The sequence below is a fragment of the Crassostrea angulata genome, chromosome 2, assembly GCF_025612915.1.
Source record: "Crassostrea angulata isolate pt1a10 chromosome 2, ASM2561291v2, whole genome shotgun sequence".
NCBI lineage: Eukaryota > Metazoa > Mollusca > Bivalvia > Ostreida > Ostreidae > Magallana > Magallana angulata.
In genome coordinates, this window is record NC_069112.1 from 77,403,709 (window position 1) to 77,426,910 (window position 23,202).

The 23,202-nt window shown below is 37.0% G+C and overlaps 1 protein-coding gene and 1 long non-coding RNA gene across 2 annotated transcripts in view; one reads left to right on the forward strand and one right to left on the reverse strand.

The window, feature by feature from the left end:
* LOC128170918 (neurogenic locus notch homolog protein 2-like) overlaps nt 1–23,202 on the reverse strand; it is a 658,320-nt gene that overhangs the window by 545,721 nt on the left and 89,397 nt on the right. Inside the window, exon 11 of the mRNA XM_052836668.1 lies at nt 945–1,181. Within this exon, the coding sequence (XP_052692628.1) occupies nt 945–1,181 (237 nt within the window). The remainder of the gene's footprint in view (nt 1–944; nt 1,182–23,202) is intronic.
* On the forward strand, nt 21,322–22,865 carry LOC128170961 (uncharacterized). Its single transcript, XR_008241964.1, has 3 exons — nt 21,322–21,422; nt 22,362–22,586; nt 22,750–22,865. It is a non-coding gene; the product is annotated as an uncharacterized LOC128170961 (long non-coding RNA).

The following is a 23,202-nucleotide window of genomic DNA, read 5'->3' on the forward strand; positions in this document are numbered from 1 at the left end:
AAGGGCATAATCATGTCAAAATTCACAACTGAATTATAAAATAAATTGATGTTATATCGTAGATTTTGAAAAACGGTGCGAACTTTTTAAGATAAGAATATTTGTTAGTAGAAACCGTAATTTATAATGCATATGTTGAATAATTTTGAAGGTCACAGGGTTAATTTCATTAAAAAGTAATTAATTTGTAAGATTTTACAAGGATCGTAGAAGTTTTTAAGTTACATAACATATTTCAAATTCACATGTAAAAGTTTGTCGGGATCAGGTAAGTGTATGCCCTTGCAATTAAGTGATTTATTTAGGTACTCAGGTTTTAGATATACGATATTTTATACAAAACCGAGGTGGCTTCTTTATACGATGCATACTTTTAACAAAATGAAAATAAGACTATATAGGTAGCATTCTACTAATAATAATTTTAAACAAAATATTCATTTATACTTTTCCGTTAATGTATGACATTTATTTTTCTTCGCTATAAAACTGCACGATAGCCTTCAATGATTTAACTTAATGCGTCATTTTGGAGCATATGACGTCATATTTTGTAGCACAGCGAGAACGACATCTCGCGTATATTTCAGTGTGTAGGATATAACAGACATCAAAATTGTAAGTAATAGCATTTGTTGTTTTTAATTGAAAGATTAGTATAAGTTAATTATACTAATAAATAGATTAATAAGTACTTTCGAGGTTTGTAATATACTGTGATGTCATAATGCACATTTCCCGTACTTTTTGTCTGAACGGAGTTTATTGACAGCCTTAACTGTGCTGCGAAATAAACATGCATAATAATCATTTCAAACATCACATCAAACTCAATAGGATAATTCTTAAATATAATAATCAGTGGAAATAAATATAAATAAATATAATGTGGATTTTTAACTGTTATCTGAGAGTAAATATAAAAGAATAAAATGAGACTATACCCTGTAGATTATTGTTCGTCAGGAAGTACATGGTGATGTTGTAGATGCTGTGGATGGTGGTCAGGTTCACCCACCAGGTGGCGGTTTGTTTAGGATATGATACAGCACATTGACCTCCATACCAACTCAGGTTTGATTTTCGTCCGTCTACAGCGTTACTGGCGTCATATATGTCGTAATCTCCCCATCGACTGAATGGGTATTGTTGGTACGCTGGTTTGTTGAGGGCGACATTAACTGTGAAGATAAACACACAGTGAACTTAGAGTGTATTTCTCGTGATTTATATCAACCCATGGTGCGATTGTAACTATATACATAATTAATAGTATACATTATAAAGTTTAACTATGACTTAGAGAAATATATTAACATACACAGTAATATAAACATATACTAACGGTAATCAGGAATGTATATATTTTAGTTGTAAATTCCACCCGAGTTTAGAAATTCAGTCTTAAGATGGAACTGTTTGTTTACATAATTTGAATTTTAACTCCTTTTAGGTTAGTTAATTCATCCTGTTGGACTGCGTGCTTTTTGTGAAGTAGTAATAGACACAAACAAAACAACAGAACTTTACATAGCAACAGTCTAAAAATCTGTCTTTAAATGGACTTTAAATTCTGATGTATCGTGCCAAGATAATTGTAGGCAGCGGCACGATAAAAAGCCAAACTGCATGGACAATGGCCCTATCACCGAGATGTAAATGCCATCAACTGCATCTGTTAATATACCGGTATATACATGAACGGAGAGTGGAAGAGAGAGTTTAAATACATCCTAGATCCCGCCATTCATCTGACGTCCAACATGGGCCACTTTATCCTCGATTCACATTATATTTCACTTTTTTTATACTTATAAATGGCATAGGCGGATCCAGCAATTTCGAAACGAAAGGAGGTTCCAATTTATAAATATCAATTATATAATATCTAGCCTTAATTTACAAGTCTATAGCAATGCAAACGCGCTTCTTCGCTCAAAGTGTTCAGACACTAATTAAACTAGATGCTGTCATTAGACAGTAATATCCGCACCATGTGTTTGCCCCTAAATAACACTGTTTTGTACCAGTTTAATTAAAAATGAAGGCTACATGCAAGCTCCGGTAATACAATTAAAGAAGATGGGGGAATAAGATGGCGCAAATGCCCATTCGGTTTAGTAGTGAAATACAATTTTGAATTTATGTTTCCCCAACTAAATGTATTCAAATATATTATAATAAAACTTTGTAAAAGCAAAATTTCTAACTAAAGTCAGTTTTTAATATATTTAACAAAAAATAAGAAAAAAAATATTGTGTGAAACTTTGGTGGTATCGAACCAGTAACATTAAAACCCTAGATATATAAGTTAGCTTATGCCAGGTGCTCTAACCACTGAGCCATTTCAGACACAACAAAGTGGGCTTTTTAAATATTATGTGTGACTAAGGTCACGAACTACCGGACTTGTATTATTTTTTCAAAACGTTCAATTGTTGGGATACAAAATGATATTTTTAATGTATAGTGGGTCATCTCTCCACGTTTTTGTTGATTGAAATCGGTTTGTTTTCCAATCGACCTTAATTAGACTATGAGAAAAATATGGAGCAAAGACCCACTCTATAAAAGAAAATGCCCTGAAGTTCTAAAAATTGACAGTATTTGCAGGTTTTGATACATACACGCCTGTTTGAGTCAACATATTCCAAGTATTGAACATACCTATAGGTTAAAAATCAATAATTCGTTAAATATATATTGTTTTCAATGATTTAAAAAAAAAAACATCAGATTTATTGATACTATCATTTTTCAGTAGCCTGTCCGACCGCGTATGGGCATTTTACACGCCTTATCCACCCATCTTCTTTATAATTTTCATAACTGAAGGATGAGATCCCTTCCCATATGATAATACACATCGTGACATGAGCAGCACTTTATGTGCAATTTGGGGTAGAACTGTTTGCAGTGAATTTTCAGTTAATCAGTAATCTAAACATTTTATGTCATAGAAAGTATAATGGTCTATATAATTATTACAAACAAAATTAAAAATTAAATTATACCCCCTCCCCGTGGCGGTTGCCGGTTTTAGATTTGCTTCTGTGTGCCTACATGAACATCATCGTGTGCACAGATTTAGAGAAGGGGTGGGAGTGAGGGGTCCAGACCCCCCCCCCCCCGTCCCATGAAAATTCATTTATATTAATTGTAAAATTACCAAAAATACACCTTGGACCCCAGTGCTCTTACAGACATGTAAACGCTCTAACCCATTGCGCTTCAATGTGAGGTAACATTATTTGGGGGGTAAATATTTAATTAATATTTAATATACTTTATTGTTTATCTCAATAGAAAGTATACATGTACATCACAATATGCAGGTGTCCTGCACCACCTTAAAGCTGTTATTTACCTAATAAAATAGTGCAAGTGGATTTGAAGAATAGGTCATAAAAATACATGCATATTACAAATGAATGATCTTTGTCTGAAGTTACGTACACAACACAGGTCTGCATGTCTCATTAGCGGGTACTAGTTTTACACAGCTCTTCGATTAGATGGGTTCACGTGTATACATACATGGGTGTTGCTAAAACGCGGAACGGAAAACGGAATGGAAAGCGGAACGGAAGGGAAAACGGAAAATCTTATCTAATGTTATTTATCTCATAGATTTGTTAATCATGCTAAAACGATATACTTTTTATACCTTTTTAATTTTTTTTGAAAGATTAGCAATATTAGATTATTTATTCAAGAATATTTATTTCCGCAAAATTAACAGTACATGCATTGACCACTATATTCTGTCCCAAAATATCCTCGATTCACTTTTTGCTGTATATTTATTAATACCTCAGGGTTCAAGCGATTCTCTTTTAGAAGCATTAAACATTCTTATTATTCTTTCTTTAAAACGTCCTCTCTAGCTTATCAGCTGGTATAACTGCACTGCTAAAAATAAAGAAGTCTACGGGGTTTTGCATTTCAACAGACCCGGATGATAGTGTTGAAAAATTGTGCAAGGTCTTCTGAGTGACTTCCAAATGGAGAAAAGATGTCAACATTTTCCATTATAAATCGTCCAAATGTGCTGCATGAATATTTTGGGATCGACAGACTATAGTCCCAATATATAATCGGAAAATCAAACCAGGCAACGTCTAGAGCTCTCTATTCGGATCATATGTATATAGCTGCTGGAAACAACTGCTTAGTAATGCAAACGTAAGCAACATTGCATTGCTAAAAATATTAGTTTCACAAATTACTAGTTTCACAAATTACCGGGTATTTTAATGTTTACTGTATTTTAATTTTTAATGTCGTCAGTCCAACGCTTTTTTTCTTCCGTCTCAATGATACTGTATCTTCTGTATGACAAAAGATCGTCTATAACACCGAAAATTCAATTTTGATGTAAGTATATACAAGTACATCATATTTGAAATATAACAATACTCAAAACACGCATAAAACGCTTTCACTAACTGCGTACATTACGCTGATATGCCAGCCATACCATAGAAGAAAATATGTAAAAAGTTATAGATAATTTGCTCGTTTAATCATGTTAATGTTTCACAATTCGTATACATTTGATTTTTCCGTTTCGTACTCAACTAAAGCCGAATGAATACAATGCTATAATTGATAGACATTCATATGAATATTAATAAGATAACAACAGGTTGATAATCATTCATTAGATATAAATAAAAGATACAAAGTAAATCGTTTCTGGTCAGTCTATACCCTTTTTAAGCGACAAACGTGATGATATTTTCCATACCGTTTCGCTTTCCGTTCCGTTTTCCGTTCCGCGTTTTAGCAACATCCATACATACAATGTCTGTGTTTTCCGTATGCAGAAAAGGATTAAAGATCAGCTAAAGGAATTCATTATTGTGTTTTAATTGGATTATCATTCTGATGTTGACCAATTTAGGTAAGCATAATACATGTAGTAGCAGTAGCAGAATATAATGAGATGCCAGCATACATATATAAGTTCTACTTTCACTTTCTTAATGTGATTTCCCTTTGACAGCATACTGTATCATCATCTTTTTTAAAATATTTAAATAAGCTTATCATCGTTACCTATCCTATCGCATTTGTAAAGTTTCTGTCGTTTTAGTTGCAAAAGTAATTTTTTTTCATTTGTCAGACTGCATGTACTATTGAGTTGACCCCATATTGACCCTGTATAAACAATTTCTTATTAAATTTGAGTATTACATGTAAGTAGGTGTAGACACTTATCATTTTTATATGAGTTATAATAGGAGGGAAGGGGTATTTCTTTCTTAATGTATTATAATGCATCAAATACAATGTAGGTCATAACCTTATATGGGACTGTTCTGACCCCACGAACCAGGAAAATACAAAATATCTTCTAATGTCATTATGATGCATCAAATGGTGTAAAGTACATTAATGACCCCCAGGTATTGTCTTTAACCCCCCCCCCCCCCCCCCCCGCCTTTATGAAATAGGAAATGATATGATACACCGTATATTTTGTTATCTTCTGAGATCTGAGATCCTCATCCCTAAACCATATAATTTATGTTTGCTCGTTGTGTCATTGCGCGTAAAATTGTATATAGATTATGCCCCCTTGGAGACACCCTGACATTTTAGAACTAGAAATAATAATGTATTTTATCTTATTCATATGTTACACAGTAGTGTTTGATCCATGTGGGTAATTCCTAGCCTAATGATGTCACTGCTTTGTTTAGGAGACTTTACAATTGCCCAAAATAGGCGAATACAAATGGAAGTGATGCATATAACATTTTGTTTATTTAATCTTAAAAATTGAATTAAGCAATTTCCAAAATGTTAATGTGAATCACGAGAGAAAAAGCAATCAAAAAATGATTTAAAATTTGCTACTGTACAAATGTAAGAATGTATTTAGAAGGCTGAATCTTTATAACCAGGTTAGATTGGGGGGAGGGGGGGGGGGGGGGGTAAATGTGGAGTATAAACATTTATAAGTTGAATCATTTATTGTTATTAATTTTAACTTGTCAATGAATACTACTTATTGATCCCAAGGTAGAAATATGACCTCTGATCATATCTCAATAGATCATTTGTCAATTATGCAAGGTGTAATAAAAAATTTTTAAGAATAACATTTTTTACCAGTTTATAAAAGTTTTTAGACACCCAAATTATATTTTGATTTTAATAGATCATTCGACAAGGGGGGTGGGTGGGGGGAGGGGGGGGGGGGGAGAGAACAGTTTATTTTTGAGTTTGTTTGGGAGTGGGGGTTCAAAGTCATATATTTGACATTTTTTGTTGCCCACTGATCCCCTTAATAAAAAACATTTCTGGAACCTGATCATGCCTCAATATGACACCCCCAATCATATTCTTGAAGATCATTTGGCTACTGCCAAAAAAAAAGACGTTTTTGAAACCAGTTTGTTTGTAAAAAAAAAACGTCATTTTTCAGCCATTAAATGACCCCCAGGACAAAATTGAAAACTCCGAAACCTTATTGCGCATCTATAGGATACCCTAAAACATATTCCAACAGATGATTTGTCTTCTGTTGAAAATGTAGGAGGAGTTCGAGGAAGAAGGTTTTTTTTGTGAAAAAACGTCATTTTTCACCAATTATTTGACCCCCAGGACTAACAGAGAATTTTTGAAACCTTTTTACAAAACAACACGATACCCCAAATCAAACTCCAAGAGTTCAGTTTGCTGGTTTATAAGATGTAAGAGCAGTTTGAGAAAGTAAAACGTGACAGACGGACGGACGGACGGACGGACGGAACAGGGTAACAACAATATACCCGAACTTTCTTTAGAAAGTGCGGGTATAAAAAAGAGGATCTATAGTCTATTAACTGACATTTAACATAAAGGTCTAAATGATCTGATATGACATAAAGTGGGACTAGTTTATCTTCATTAGCTAAATAGATAATACATGTGTTAAAACAATTTGAACAAACAATTGCCGTGCTCGGGAACTTGATGTAGTCTCTTACATGTAAATGGATGCTTTTCATCATCCGGTACTAGTGCAGGTCCAAGATCATATACAGGAACGTTTTGAAAACAGGTACATTTTCATTATGGGTTACATGTAAACTCTCATAAGATAATTTCTATTCTTAGAAACAGTTAAACAACAAAATGTTTTCTTTGTATTTGTTTTTCTTTTTTCTGCGGGTAAGAAGAAAGCTACGTTTAGCATGGCCGAATTTAATTATTTTTGTTATGCTGCCATGCATTGTTATAGCCAGTATTAAAAACAAACAAAGAGAGCATTGTATTGTTTATATTAACATCTGTCTCTACTCATTGAATAAATCATCCATAAAAAGTATTTAAAAATACGTGAATGATCAATACTGTCGACTTAAACGTAGTACAAAAGGACCAGCTCATGTCTCTATATGTATGAAGGTTACCATATAGTACATGTATCTACAACTACTTGGAGGTCTGGCCGTAGGTAACCATATAGTACATGTATCTACAACTACTTGGAGGTCTGGCCGTGGGTTACCATATAGTACATGTATCTACAACTACTTGGAGGTCTGGCCGTGGGCTGCCATATAGTACACGTATCTACAACTACTTGGAGGCCTGGCCGTAGGTTACCGTATAGTACATGTATCTACAACTACTTGGAGGTCTGGCCGTGGGCTGCCATATAGTACATGTATCTACAACTACTTGGAGGTCTGGCCGTAGGTTACCATATAGTACATGTATATACAACTACTTGGAGGTCTGGCCGTAGGTTACCATATAGTACATGTATATACAACTACTTGGAGGTCTGGCCATGGGGTCACTCAGTTTCAATCTCTTAATGTAGCTTTTTTTTTATCAATTGAATAAAATCCATGCAAAGGCAACACAACTGAAATTTAATTAGCTAAACAATACATGTAAAGAATTTTTTTAAAGTAAAACGAACGCGTGTATTCATACGCTTTTATCGTTTTTCTCGATCGCGTACATTGTGTGCTTGTCAGTTCCAATTTTTCTTTTAAATTACAATCAATTTAAAAAAAAGAAGAAGAAGTGGATATTAATGAAAAGTTGTGTATTTAGCGATAATGCCTTATTAATATGTTTAATTTTCCACATGCTTACCTTCAAACATAAACACCGAAGTCTGAACACGATTATTTTACTGAAATGAAATATCGACAGAGTTTTGTTTATAGAACTACTATGCCTTGTGCCGAAATCTTTTTTTAAAAGCGATTTCTTAATTTTTCGTTTTATATAATTATAGTATTTAGGTTATATATATGGAACAAAATTGCCTTCAAATAAGCATTTCAAGTTATTGAAAAAATATATGTCTTGCAGAAAGGGGGATGGGAATCAAACCCCCGGAACACCTCACACATTCCCTTTGGATCCGCCTATGAATAAAGTCCAAACAATGACCATTCAAAAGTATAAAAAAACTTCGAAGATTTCTATTTTGAAACGCCCTATCTATATACTGTAAAAGTGGTTATCACCGCTGGTGGTTAAGATCACGTGTTCTATAGTCAAACAATACGCTTTGGTTTTGTAACGTGTTTGGATTAGGTAATTTAGATTAGTCTTGTGAGTGTGTTTGTGTAGTAACTATTAATGAAGAATGATCGGCATAAAACTAACACTACAAACACGAATCAATATAGACATATAGTTATTGGGATTACCAATCCCTAGCATACAAACATTGAAATCACAAAAAGGATGAGACTATATCTGTGGGATGTATGCCAGGGATCTATCCGAGGCACAGGTCTCGGCATCGAGATATGTCCTGATACGGCTCTATGCCTATAGTAGGGCTGTATCCCTGCAGCCAACGCAGGCTTCAGCAAGGTATATATACGTTTGATTCAAAATTCAAAAATAACTATTAAAACACTAAGCAATGGTCATATGGCCTGGGCAGGGGTTGCTCTCGAGTGACGAGAAGCCTTGGTTCTCGGGGCAAGGGAACTAAGGCGGCTGATCTAGCTGAGACTCAGGGGGAGCACACAAATACAGTAGGAGTCAAGGTGTCCAATAAGGTTGACCAGCTTTTAGGCTTGATAACGCTTTAAAGTCTCCAGTGCACAGCACTACTCACGCCCGGGTAGTGGATGATAGTACTGTGGTAGGGGTGGTACACATGCCCCTTACCCAGGGGGTGAGTGAGGATATGGCCATTAAAAAAAAAATGGGTGTATAAGGTACAGCCGGATCTGGCAAATCGCGGGCTATGGAGTCTGCCCCTGGGGACACATATAGACCCTGAAACCTACTTCTACACCACATGCTCGCTGCACGCTCGCTGCACGGTTCACACTGAACGCTGAACGGTTTACACGAAACGCTGCTCATCTTGTCTGAAACGCTTAACGATTTACAAGAAACGCTGAACGGTTTACAAGAAACGATTCTCGCACGAAACGAGTTGCTCACTTTTCACACGCTTTGGAGACGCTTTTATTCTGATCGATTTTCTTTTCCTTTGGGTCCTCTCGGATTTTTCCTCTGACTCTGTTAGTAAGTATTAATTTAAGAAAACACCAAATAATAGAAAGAATGATATTACAAACATGTATGTACATACGTTTTTAATTGATTAATTAAATTAAACTGATACTAAAATTCACAGAAGAATATTTATTCACAGAATTAACAAAAATATTACTAAATACATGTATATTTATTGCTTAAATGAAATATCTATGATTCTTATCAATGCCGTAAATAATAAAAAAAAAACAAGAATATAATTCCTGGGTCCCCCGCCGGTCTAGCGGTATACTAGTATCGAGTCTATCGATCATGGCTGATTTAGGAACTTGACCAAGGTATTAGTGGTATAAACATTTGGTATAAATTTAATGAAAATCCGTTAAAATTTGTAGGCATGAGAGCGCTTACAATGTCAATTTTTGGATAAACCGGAGTCATTATTGTGGTCAAAGTCCCATAACTCCAACAAAAAGTATCGACCATTGCTGATTTTCGAACTTGATCAAGGTAATAGTAGTATAAACATTTGGTGTAAATTTAATGAAAATCCGTCAAAATTTGTAGGCATGAGAGCGCTTACAAAAAAGTGTGACGGACGCACGAACACGGACCAACGAACACACGGACGGACGCCCGGCATTTCTATGTCCCCGCACCGCGTTGCTGCGGGGGACACAAATCCAGGAAAAATTTACCGTTACCCAATAATCAATACCAAAGATAAAATCCATATGATTACAAACAGAAATCGGGATTTGTGTTTTTTTCTCACATTAGTATTTTTATTGGTTTCAGAAAATACGATGTTAAAATGCTTACAGTAAATAAACCTATAATTATTTACATTGATAATTTTGAAAGTTATTTAAATTCATATTAGTCACAAACGTTAGAAAAAAAATATTATACAAACAACCCATTAAGTTTCTTCTTATGTTACATCATTCGTGTAAATAAATATGTTCCGTACATACATGTAAAACCACAGAAAAAAAAATCAATCGATTTAACAAAATAAAAAAGTTGCCATTTCTAGAAGTAATTGAACATTGTATTGGAAAGAACAAAATATTAAAATGATTTAAATGTCTGACTAAATATTTGTATACATAGTTGGCGCCCTGCATAACGGCGTACAGTGTATCTATCATAATCTATTTGAATTAAGTACCATGCATATCGATTCCCATAATAATTGCATGTGTACATTGTAGGCAAATCCATGTATCTTAATTACTTCTAAGACTTGTTGTTTTCCGTTAACAGTGTTTTCATAATGAAAATAATTTCTTGTAGGAATAGTTTTAATCGGGATTTCAAAGAATTTATTTTTTTCCATGTTTACGTATAATTTTCTTCAAACAATTGTTAACATTTCTATTATATAAATTGCTTCATCAAATTCTGACTCCGACTACCTTTAAGTCATTGAATTTCTACTGGCTATTGACCAAAAAAAAGACGCGTGACCATACAATGAAAACAAATACACAGAGTTTGATTGACAAGTTCAGCCACGTGCAGGGGTCACCCGATGTCTGTGGTCATGCGTGCTGGTTGTACTCAGCCGAATAGTCTATGTAAGAGTAATCGATTAAAAAAAAAGTACATGCTTATCAAGACATGATCGAGTAAAATAAAGTTGATTAAGGTTTGTTCCTATTCGGGATTTTCATAACCTGGAGTTATCGTTCGTAACACGATTTATCTCTCCATTAAAGCAGGTATACGATATCTAACCAGTATAAACAAATATTTATAATAAACGTTTTTTGTCTTGTGCGGTGAAAGGATGCTGTAATACTGCAAAATAAGTACGAAGATTTGACTAGCGCGTTTAATTGTAGCATCGTTTTTGAAAGTGCGGGGGGGGGGGGGGTCATCCAAAAAATCTAGACACACCATGACAATCCTAATCCGTATGTGTGGGGAGGGGGTAGGGGTGTAGCGTACTGTACTGCATACCTTTAATCATAATTTCATTATGCATTTTCTTCTTTCCACAAATTCACAAATCTTTTACATGGATGATGCTCCCAAAAAAGTGGTTGGGGGGATTCATGTTTACTCACTTTTTAATTTGTAAACTCATGAAAACTAATTATCTGCTGCAAGAAGAAGTGGAGTAGGGGGGGGGGGGGGCTCCCAGCCCCCCCCCCCCCCCCCCTTTATGCTTCGCACCGGCCATCTACTAATAATTAATGCAATTTCTTGCGGTGAAGTGCTTGGTTTCAGAAGAGAGCAGCTGATACATGTGCATTATATTTTCCAGTGAAGTGGACATGCAAGACAGTCATAAAGACATGTCTGTCCACCTCTCTAAAGAGCATATTTCATTCTATCAGTAGGTCGAAGTACAAATATAGGCATTATACCTTCATATCTGCAATGATCATTGGCGGTCGTTACTACACTTCCACATGAATGATTTCATTTAGATTAATTATTGACTTATTTCAATTTTATCATGCGAATTTAAGAGATAATGAATTAAAACATTGGCACCCTAGCTTTTGCATAATTTTTCGCATATAACTTTCGATCGTGTTTTCATTTAAAGTTGCGTTTCAATTTTGATCGACAGCATTCACGTTTATATTTCTATTAATAGTTCATTCCATTCTTAAATATCCATGTTTCTTTGTTCTAAAACATGGTTTTCATATCCATGGCTAATTAATATTAATTTATATATATATTAATATATTAAATTTGCTCTTGTGCATTTCCTTTAAAATTCAACTTTAAAATTACCTCACACTTTACCATATAATTGTTTGCTATAGATGGCAAGTAAATAAAGTACAACTCAATTTTATAAAAAGCACTGTGATAAATGATAAACATGATAATGATAAAAGGTGCTAAAAGTTAAGCCAACAAACAAACTACAAAAAGTGTGTTTAAGCAGTCTCATCAAAGGCTTGAAGGAAAAAGTATGTCTTGTTTTATACCGAAAACAAAATTCTAATTTCGATGAAACATACTCTTTATAATGTAACACTGAGCTCTAATTTCAACACTGTCATTCCTCTTAACCCTATGATATCTATTTAACGCAATGAGTCTGTTTTGTTGAGTTCAAATGGTTGTCTTTGAATAAACATCGTACATGAGAGGTACAGCTGCTTGAATTGATGACCGTCGGTGCCTGGTGAGATACCAATACTCACTGCGTCTATATATGTTTCTTGAATGCCTCGCATTTCGATCGAATGCATCTCAAAAGGCTAGCGCACACATTGTATTTTGAAAGAGTGTGTGCGTGAGAGGGGGAAACACAATTTTTAAAACTCAATGTAAGCTCACAAATTCCCCAAATCCAGGTCCGTGAAGTTGGGGTCCCGTACATTTATATCTGAATTGAATTATTATTGAATATATATGCGTAATTTCCTTATTTGTCCATTTGTCCTCAGAAAAAAAATAAGGACAGTTCGTAAGAAATTTATATTTCTATATTTGATTTCTAGAGTAAAATCGATTTTTATTCCAGCTCTTTCTGATATTCATAACATCTTTCATTAATGCGTACCAAATGGGGTTGTTTTATCAGAGAATTCTGATTTCACTATACCATCATCCATCCGTTAGCTTTAATATTGACCAATGGAGTAATTGTTCGATAAGTAAGAATCAAATTGTCTTTCATTTGCAATGTTTATCGATTGATCAAAATTATGTATATCACGTTATAAATGTTATTGATTGTAATCAAACGTATTCTTTGCATTCTTTAAACATGATGATTTTAATTGTTTTTAAATTTTAATTAACTGTTGATATTTCCTGTTTTTATATATTATCAAATGTTTTTGTCGTTAGAAAAGTCATATTTGTAAACTTCCGCACTGCTTACTCATCTTTGAATACCCAGAAATAAAGCATACCTGCTGTAAGGGGCAGATAACTCTTTCAGTATCGATAACTCTAGTTTATGGGAAGACTGAATAGAAGTCATGTTTTGCTAGCTGAATTTAATATTTTTATGTATGGCGAATTTAAAACTATACCAGTACTGAAACATCGTATAAAAACGTTATTCATGTACTCTGTAACTAGTCTTTTTTTTTAATACATGTGTCTGTTTTTTGTTTGTAAAGAATTAATTCATATTCGGAAAAAGATAAGTATATCATTTCTCCTAGATTCTTATTTCACGAAAATACCTAAAAAAAAAAAAAAAAGAAGAGTTTTGCCAAACACAAACAGTTTAAAGTAATGTAAAACACGGGCGCCATTTTTCAACAATTAAATTGTCAGAGAGTTCCAAATGAAAATTCACACGGTTCTCGCACGCTTTGCTCGAAACGCTGCACGTTTTGCCAAAAACGCTGAACGTTTAAACGAAACGATTCTGGCACGAAAGTCGCACGCTTTTTTGGGTGTACTAGTACGTTTCAGGGTCTGTATGTGTCCGAATTAAAGGTACGAGTTGTAGCTATGGAGTGCAATCATGCCCAAATTACACAACTGTTGGTGAAGAAAGCAGGACCCCTGGGGGATATTAAGTCCCTGGGAGAACGTGCACGACAACCCGCCTCCTGTAGCAGAAATGGGTTCACAGTCTAGGGGTCAAAAGTCAATGGATACTTGGCACCCTTAAGTGAATGTTAGTGTTCCCTGGGTTGCTAGCACTGTGAGCACTGTTTGCGTGGCATCAACTAACATGGAGAAGGGAAGTCCTCATGAGGGCAGGGACACAGTCAACGACAGCATCCATTGTTGGGGGTCCCAGACCCCTTGAATACTGGAAACAGCAGGGCAGGTCACGTCACGGACAGCAATGTTTGGACACGTGTTTGTCAGAGTAAAGGGCTGCACCGTAGGGGAACCGTGGTATGGTGAGCCAATATCTTATTATAATGCAGAGGAAGATCCTTCATTTCAAGGAAGGCTTATGCCGTCTAGTTTGGAGCCCTCTGGAAGCCACGATCACTCCCAGTTTTCCCTGGATCGGGGGTACAACTACAACAGGGGTCAGTCTGATTATCAGGCAAGGAAGATGTCCCTTCTAGTGACCGTACACCTGCAAGTACCACAGAAGATAGGTAAAACATGGTCCTGGGAACCCCAGGGAGCTTGATTGGAAGCATTTCACTGAGAACCCCAGGGAGGTTGATTGGAAGCATTTCACTGAGAACCCTAGGGAGCTTGATTGGAAGCATTTCACTGAGAATCCCAGGGAGCTTGATTGGAAGCATTTCACTGAGAACCCCAGGGAGATTAATGGGAAGTATTTCACTGAGAACCCCAGGGAGGCTGATTTGAAGCATTTCATTGAGAACCCCAGGGAGGTTGATTTGAAGCATTTCATTGAGAACCCTAGGGAGCTTGATTGGAAGCATTTCACTGGGAACCCCAGGGAGGTTGATTGGAAGCATTTCACTGAGAACCCCAGGGAGGTTGATTGGAAGCATTTCACTGAGAACCCTAGGGAGCTTGATTGGAAGCATTTCACTGAGAATCCCAGGGAGCTTGATTGGAAGCATTTCACTGAGAACCCCAGGGAGGCTGATTTGAAGCATTTCATTGAAAACCCCAGGGAGGTTGATTTGAAGCATTTCATTGAGAACCCCAGGGAGGTTGATTGGAAGCATTTCACTGAGAACCCCAGGGAGGTTGATTGGAAGCATTTCACTGAGAACCCTAGGGAGCTTGATTGGAAGCATTTCACTGGGAACCCCAGGGAGCTTGATTGGAAGCATTTCACTGAGAACCCCAGGGAGGTTGATTGGAAGCATTTCATTGAGAACCCTAGGGAGCTTGATTTGAAGCATTTCACTGAGAACCCTAGGGAGCTTGATTGGAAGCATTTCACTGAGAATCCCAGGAAGGTTGATTGGAAGCATTTCACTGAGAATCCCAGGAAGGTTGATTTGAAGCATATCACTGAGAACCCTAGGGAGCTTGATTGGAAGCATTTCACTGGGAACCCCAGGGAGCTTGATTGGAAGCATTTCACTGAGAACCCCAGGGAGGTTGATTGGAAGCATTTCACTGAGAACCCCAGGGAGGCTGATTGGAAGCATTTCACTGAGAACCCCAGGGAGGTTGATTGGAAGCATTTCAGTGAGAACCCCAGGGAGATTAATGGGAAGTATTTCACTGAGAACCCCAGGGAGGTTGATTGGAAGCATTTCATTGAGAACCCTAGGGAGCTTGATTTGAAGCATTTCACTGAGAACCCTAGGGAGCTTGATTGGAAGCATTTCACTGAGAATCCCAGGAAGGTTGATTGGAAGCATTTCACTGAGAATCCCAGGAAGGTTGATTTGAAGCATATCACTGAGAACCCTAGGGAGCTTGATTGGAAGCATTTCACTGGGAACCCCAGGGAGCTTGATTGGAAGCATTTCACTGAGAACCCCAGGGAGGTTGATTGGAAGCATTTCACTGAGAACCCCAGGGAGGCTGATTGGAAGCATTTCACTGAGAACCCCAGGGAGGTTGATTGGAAGCATTTCAGTGAGAACCCCAGGGAGATTAATGGGAAGTATTTCACTGAGAACCCCAGGGAGGCTGATTTGAAGCATTTCACTGAGAACCCCAGGGAGGCTGATTGGAAGCATTTCACTGAGAACCCCAGGGAGCTTGATTGGAAGCATTTCAGTGAGAACCCCAGGGAGATTAATGGGAAGTATTTCACTGAGAACCCCAGGGAGGTTGATTGGAAGCATTTCAGTGAGAACCCCAGGGAGATTAATGGGAAGTATTTCACTGAGAACCCCACGCAGCACAGTTAAGGCTGTCAATAAACTCCGTTGAGACAAAAAGTACGGGAAATGTGCATTATGACATCACAGTATATTACAAACCTCGAAACTACTTATTAATCTATTTATTAGTAAAATTAACTTATACTAATCTTTTAATTAAAAACAACGAATGCTATTACTTACAATTTTGATGTCCGTTATATCCTACACACTGAAATATAAGCGAGATGTCGTTCTCGCTGTACTACAAAATATGACGTCATATGCTCCAAAATGACGCATTAAGTTAAATCATTGAAGGCTATCGTGCAGTTTTATAGCGAAGAAAAATAAATGTCATACATTAACGGAAAAGTATAAATGAATATTTTGTTTAAAATTATTATTAGTAGAATGCTACCTATATAGTCTTATTTTCATTTTGTTAAAAGTATGCATCGTATAAAGAAGCCACCTCGGTTTTGTATAAAATATTGTATATCTAAAACCTGAGTACCTAAATAAATCACTTAATTGCAAGGGCATACACTTACCTGATCCCGACAAACTTTTACATGTGAATTTGAAATATGCTATGTAACTTAAAAACTTCTACGATCCTTGTAAAATCTTACAAATTAATTACTTTTTAATGAAATTAACCCTGTGACCTTCAAAATTATTCAACATATGCATTATAAATTACGGTTTCTACTAACAAATATTCTTATCTTAAAAAGTTCGCACCGTTTTTCAAAATCTACGATATAACATCAAGTTATTTCATAATTCAGTTGTGAATTTTGACATGATTATGCCCTTGCAATATTGAATTTTTTAAATGACCTCAAAACCACAAATACATCTGCTTGTACCATGCGACTGCCATATCACGTGACCACTATGAACATAAAATATTGTACTGTAATATATATATTTTAGAAATATATTGCATTTGAGTGACTGTTATTGATTTTAAAAAGGACATGCCAGTTTAACTAATGTATACGTGTTTTCATCACAAAAATTTGCCCATATTTTTATTGACCGCCTTAACTGTACTGCGCAGGGAGGCTGATTTGAAGCATTTCATTGAGAACCCCAGGGAGGTTGATTTGAAGCATTTCATTGAGAACCCCAGGGAGATTAATGGGAAGTATTTCACTGGGAACCCCAGGGAGCTTGATTGGAAGCATTTCACTGAGAACCCCAGGGAGGTTGATTGGAAGCATTTCACTGAGAACCCCAGGGAGGCTGATTGGAAGCATTTCACTGAGAACCCCAGGGAGGTTGATTGGAAGCATTTCAGTGAGAGCCCCAGGGAGATTAATGGGAAGTATTTCACTGAGAACCCCAGGGAGGCTGATTTGAAGCATTTCACTGAGAACCCCAGGGAGGTTGATTGGAAGCATTTCAGTGAGAACCCCAGGGAGATTAATGGGAAGTATTTCACTGAGAACCCCAGGGAGGCTGATTTGAAGCATTTCATTGAGAACCCCAGGGAGGTTGATTTGAAGCATTTCATTGAGAACCCCAGGGAGCTTGATTGGAAGCATTTCACTGAGAACCCCAGGGAGGTTGATTTGAAGCATTTCACTGAGAACCCTAGGGAGCTTGATTGGAAGCATTTCACTGGGAACCCCAGGGAGGTTGATTTGAAGCATTTCACCGAGAACCCTAGGGAGCTTGATTGGAAGCATTTCACTGGGAACCCCAGGGAGCTTGATTGGAAGCATTTCACTGAGAACCCCAGGGAGGTTGATTGGAAGCATTTCACTGAGAACCCCAGGGAGGTTGATTTGAAGCATTTCACTGAGAACCCCAGGGAGGTTGATTGGAAGCATTTCACTGAGAACCCCAGGGAGGTTGATTGGAAGCATTTCACTGGGAACCCCAGGGAGCTTGATTGGAAGCATTTCACTGAGAACCCCAGGGAGCTTGATTGGAAGCATTTCACTGAGAACCCCAGGGAGGCTGATTGGAAGCATTTCAGTGAGAACCCCAGGGAGGTTGATTTGAAGCATTTCAGTGAGAACCCCAGGGAGATTAATGGGAAGTACTTCAGCCTCTGAACGGAACATCCCGACTGAGGCTAATAGCCTAAAATAATCCGGTTATGTAAATTGGGGGTTGCTAAGTTCAGAATTGACTTTATATAATGGGTGAACTGGTGAGACAGCATCTTGGCTCTTAATGTTTGAGGGGAAGGCCAATCACGAAAATATGTTCAGATCCTCTCGTCTCATGGCACGGGGAAGAGATGGGTTTTAGGGTACTAGCTTGACATTTGGAACAGTGTTTCGGGAAGGGTACGCTTCAAGCCGACTTTCAAGTAGAATTTAACGCTAAGGCTCAGGTGTTCGGTGAAAGCCTGGAGTTATGGATGCGGCGCAACGTGCTCTAGGGGCAATGGTTTCGGTCAAGTGCTCCCTGAGCAGGCAGTCCTGCGTTTCGCCTTGGGTGGTCAAGAATCGCGTGCCGGTCAGAAACTCATTGAGATCGCTCTTGGCACAGTAGACGAAGCAGTCCAAAGGGTTAAGACGTACTAACTCAGCAGAGAAGTCCTTGTGCCAACGCACAGGTGGAGGGCCAGGTGGAGTGCTGCATTCTGTGTCACGGGACAGCCAGTCGCTCTCGACAGGCTAGTCAAGATTTCGCTCACCACGCTACGTATTGAACCTTATAAATCAGCAAGGCCAGAACCCGTTGCTAATTTAGATATTGCCAGTAAAGCGGGGAATCGGGGGGTGGGGGGGTTGTTCTCCCCCTAGTGCTCGCAGCCGTCAGCGGGGGTCTGGTTTATGTTATGCATGGCATGTGGTGAAAACGAATATTGTTCAAATTCAGAAGTCCAAAGGAAAAGTATAAAATTACAAAACTAGATCAGACCTCTAAAAAAAGGATAGGATCAGGTGTCATGGAGGAATAAGCATCCTGTTACATCCGACCGTTACATCCACAGTGCGACCAATGTCACATCGATAAAATTCTCATTCTCGGGGAAATTGTCGTTATTTTTTAAAAAGATCGATCGAGAAAAAAAACAGACAAGTTGCTGTCCTTTAAAAAAGGACTACAATACGTGGACCATTTTATGTGTTTCCAACGAAAACGTGAAAGCCTTATAATAAGATTATCAGAGATTCCACCGACTCTAGCCTCCTTCTTTTAACCACTAAATTTGTACGTTGTTTACGTATACATGTATGTATAGCCCTGACTTTTTATTTCAGAATTAAAAGGCTTCATACCTCCTAAATAATCATGATCTATCTATTAATGAAGTTTGCATGTATAGTATCAGGCATTCGGTGAATTCTTCTATTTGCTCACAAATTACGATTCGCATACTTTGTTAAATATGCAGGGACAGCTTTGTGTAAATTCATATTTTAATGCATTTTTCTGGAGCTTAAATGCTTAATACATTTTAATAGGGAAGTAATAAATTTTAATAGGGAAGTACACAAGCCTTGCGTACTATAAAGGTAAAGTTAAGTTACATGTGTATTCGGAAAACAATACATTGCAAATTATGCTATTTGATGCATGTTAGTTTCGGCATAACATTAACTTATTTCATAATATTGACAGTTCATATCACATGCCGATCATTTCTTTAAAAGGAATACTTTGTTTCTGTACTGTTCACCGACAACTTTACAATTACAGCGCCTTTGAACTTATATAAGTGTGCATATGGAACGGAATCCGATCCTGATTCAGATAAACGTGTGCTAGCCTGGTTCCCTAAGCTACCCATTACGCACAGTAACCAGGCTAGCTCATGCGCAGGTTGCATTTTCCCCATAGCATCCGGTTTAACCTCGCTTATATATTTTCTGCGTGGACCTCCGGGTCCACGCAAAAATCCGTCGATAAAACGAAATTCAAATAATAGTCCAAAGCAGAGCAATCATGAACCTTTGAAAAACCTCAGAGGCAGGATCAGGTGCCTTGGAGAAGTAAGAATCTTCTGCCGACTGGCCATACCCGTTGTGTGCTACTTGTCGTAATCGGGAAAAAACGGAAAAGGTTTTAGACGATTAGGTGATTAATTTTGGTCTAACAATTAGTGTTGCATGCAATCAGCAGTGACATTTTAAGCGAGTTTTGCCCTATCAAGTCTCAGGCCGAATCCTCACATCGTTTAAGGTGGTTCTATATACACTTTTTGATGACGTAGTACGCAAAAATGTAAATCTGGAAGCATGCAATTCCGGTAATGGCTGACTTAAACTGAGGCAAATTGCATGGGGACCGCTCTGTAAAATGATAAGATATAATTTGATAATTGGGAAACGCATTATTTATACACGTAAGGTGGTATGGGACACCTTCATGTTGTGTCATATTTTTCAATAAAATCAAGAATAATTTTATAAATATTTTCTTTCCCATCATTCTCATCATACATCTTAGTGTAATGGGTTATAAGGTTTACTACGGACTTGTACGTGATGAGTTCGTATCCTGCTGGGGATTATAAAATTTTCAACCTTTCCAAAATATTCTTAAACATATTTTTTGGTTTAAAATTATGAAAGAAAATTCCAACAAAATATGTTTGGTCTTTGTTTGCAATGATTTTCATACATTTTTTTGTCACTTTTATTAAAATGCATTTTCTTATAACATCAATCAGCTTTTTCAGATGATTGTTAAATGGAGTAAGAAGATACGGACAGTTATTTTTGGGGGAAATACTGAAAAAAAAGTCTGAAGGAAATATCCATGATTTGTCAGAAAAATATCTTTCAATTTGTTAATAGTTAACTTTCTAAAATTATTTTACAAAAAATAAATCTTTAAATATACCTATTGTAACACTATCATCTTTTTAATATTTGATAAGTATATGTGTTGTGGTCTTCTATTGAAAATCGGAATAAACTGTTGGTGTTTGGAGCCACTTTAAGCTCGTGTGGGTACATGTTAAAGTGGTGACAACAAGCATGTAAGTTTCCCCGGTTCTTCAACAGTAGGGGCAGGTACTCGAGTTGTGCTATTTGTCAGGTCTGGGGGCTTTTGGTATGGGGACAGTTCGTGACGCATATCAGTTAAGGTAAATCGTGGCGCAGAGAGTGTAGTAATGGATACTGCGGCCAAGATCACAATTTTATCACAATGCGATTAAGACTTATTTCATACTGATAAACAAGTTTTAGATGAATGTCAGTTTGGATATAATCAGGATAATACGGGCATGGAGATTTTGTTTCATTAGCAAGTGTTATAAGGTAAGCAGGCAGACATTTACGTGGCATGACCGGCCTTTTCTATGTCACTGTATACAAAAAGGCAAAATTGTAATACTGCCCTAAAAATATAATGAAAATTAAATTTGGCATTAATCAAAAGCATATGACATAAACTAATTGAAAGTGCTGCTAGAACCCTGTGCTTTGCTGATGTAAAAAAAATACATAGTATTTTCAATGAAAATGAAGAAGTCGAGGGGGCTTCCGAAACATAATGACACTAGTACTATTTATTTTATGCGATTAACAAGAGGATTCTAGCAGTAAAATGAATAATCCTGAACTAACCGCCGATCACATTATTGTATCATACATACAAATGAACTTCGGTGTAGTGTTACACTTTTTGATTTTTTGTGAAGGTAAAAAGTTACCTTTTAATTGTCACGTGATACAATGGCTTCATAGATCGACTCGATTCCGAAGCAGAAAAATAATATCATGGCGAACACGTTAACTTGATATCAATATTCAGCACTGATTTTATAAATGTTAAAAGAATTTAAATTGATCATAATATCGACAGTCAGTCAACTCGGAGTTGCCTTAATCTACCCGCGTTCTCTAATACAGATGTTAACCTGATGGGACAACCAAGGTCGTGGATGCCCTCGGGGTGTACTAATCGAAATCGGGGAATCCCAGCTCAACTTTCTAGTGTATGGTGCCCTTCTCCAAGATGACATGTTCCTAAGTAACGACTTTTTGCAGAAAATGAAATACAATTGAGCTATATCAAAGAAGAGTTCCACGTCGGTGCTAGACTGACCAAAAAGCCAATGTTTTAGGCATACTCTCCCTTAGCGCAAAATTTATCGGTACGTCGCGTGCGTTTACCTATTTTCAGTGGGTTGCTCGATTGTTAAATTACTGGCAAGATGTCTGACTTTTTTGAGCCCATCGATGAATTTCCTGTAGGGTTAATTCCGTCATGGTCATTCAACAATTCCGGAACGCTGTGCCTCATGAACCTCACGCAGAAGAACACATTTTTCGGCAGGGCCAGCTTTCAGCAACTGAGACGCCTGCAACCGAAACCGTGATTCCGGAGGCGTTTGTAAGAAATGCTGGAAAGAAGGGTTCTTCCGAAGTACTGTCACCGTGTGAGAAACACTTATTTAGAGTGACACACAGTTTCTTTAAGTTAGTGCTAATTATTTCTAATTAGACCTTCGCCGCCGGACATTAAGATGTCACCTGTTATTTTACTAATTAATATATATCTTGAGTAATCTTTTAAATTAACTATTGGTTGTGTCAAGAGTAATTCTATTTATTAACACCTGTATGTATGTTTTACCTACAGATTAGTCGTTATCCACAATGATCGTCAGCTGGAGACTGGACCTTGTATTGTCCATGCCGACTGCATAGATCGTGTAGAAACGACAAGTTTGGATCATTAATAAATTGTTATTCGACATACCGACTTGTGAATTTCTACCGGTCATAGTACCCTCACACATCAAAGGGTTTTTCGACGATATCCAGATTAAATAATCCGCCTGACGTGTGCGATAAGGCCGTGCGACCCATAACACAATATTCGGATAATCACTGCTAAACTACTGGCTCAGAAAACTCCTGCCTGTCATTTATGCACTTAAAAAAACTATTAAATGGTTATGTTTCTAACTTTAAAACCGTGGGGAAAGGTTATTATGTTTTTTATTTAATCTTTACAAAATAATACGTTAAAGAACTCTTCAGAAATTTTGCCGCTTCGTTTTTCTATTTCACCATTTAATAAATCCGCTTT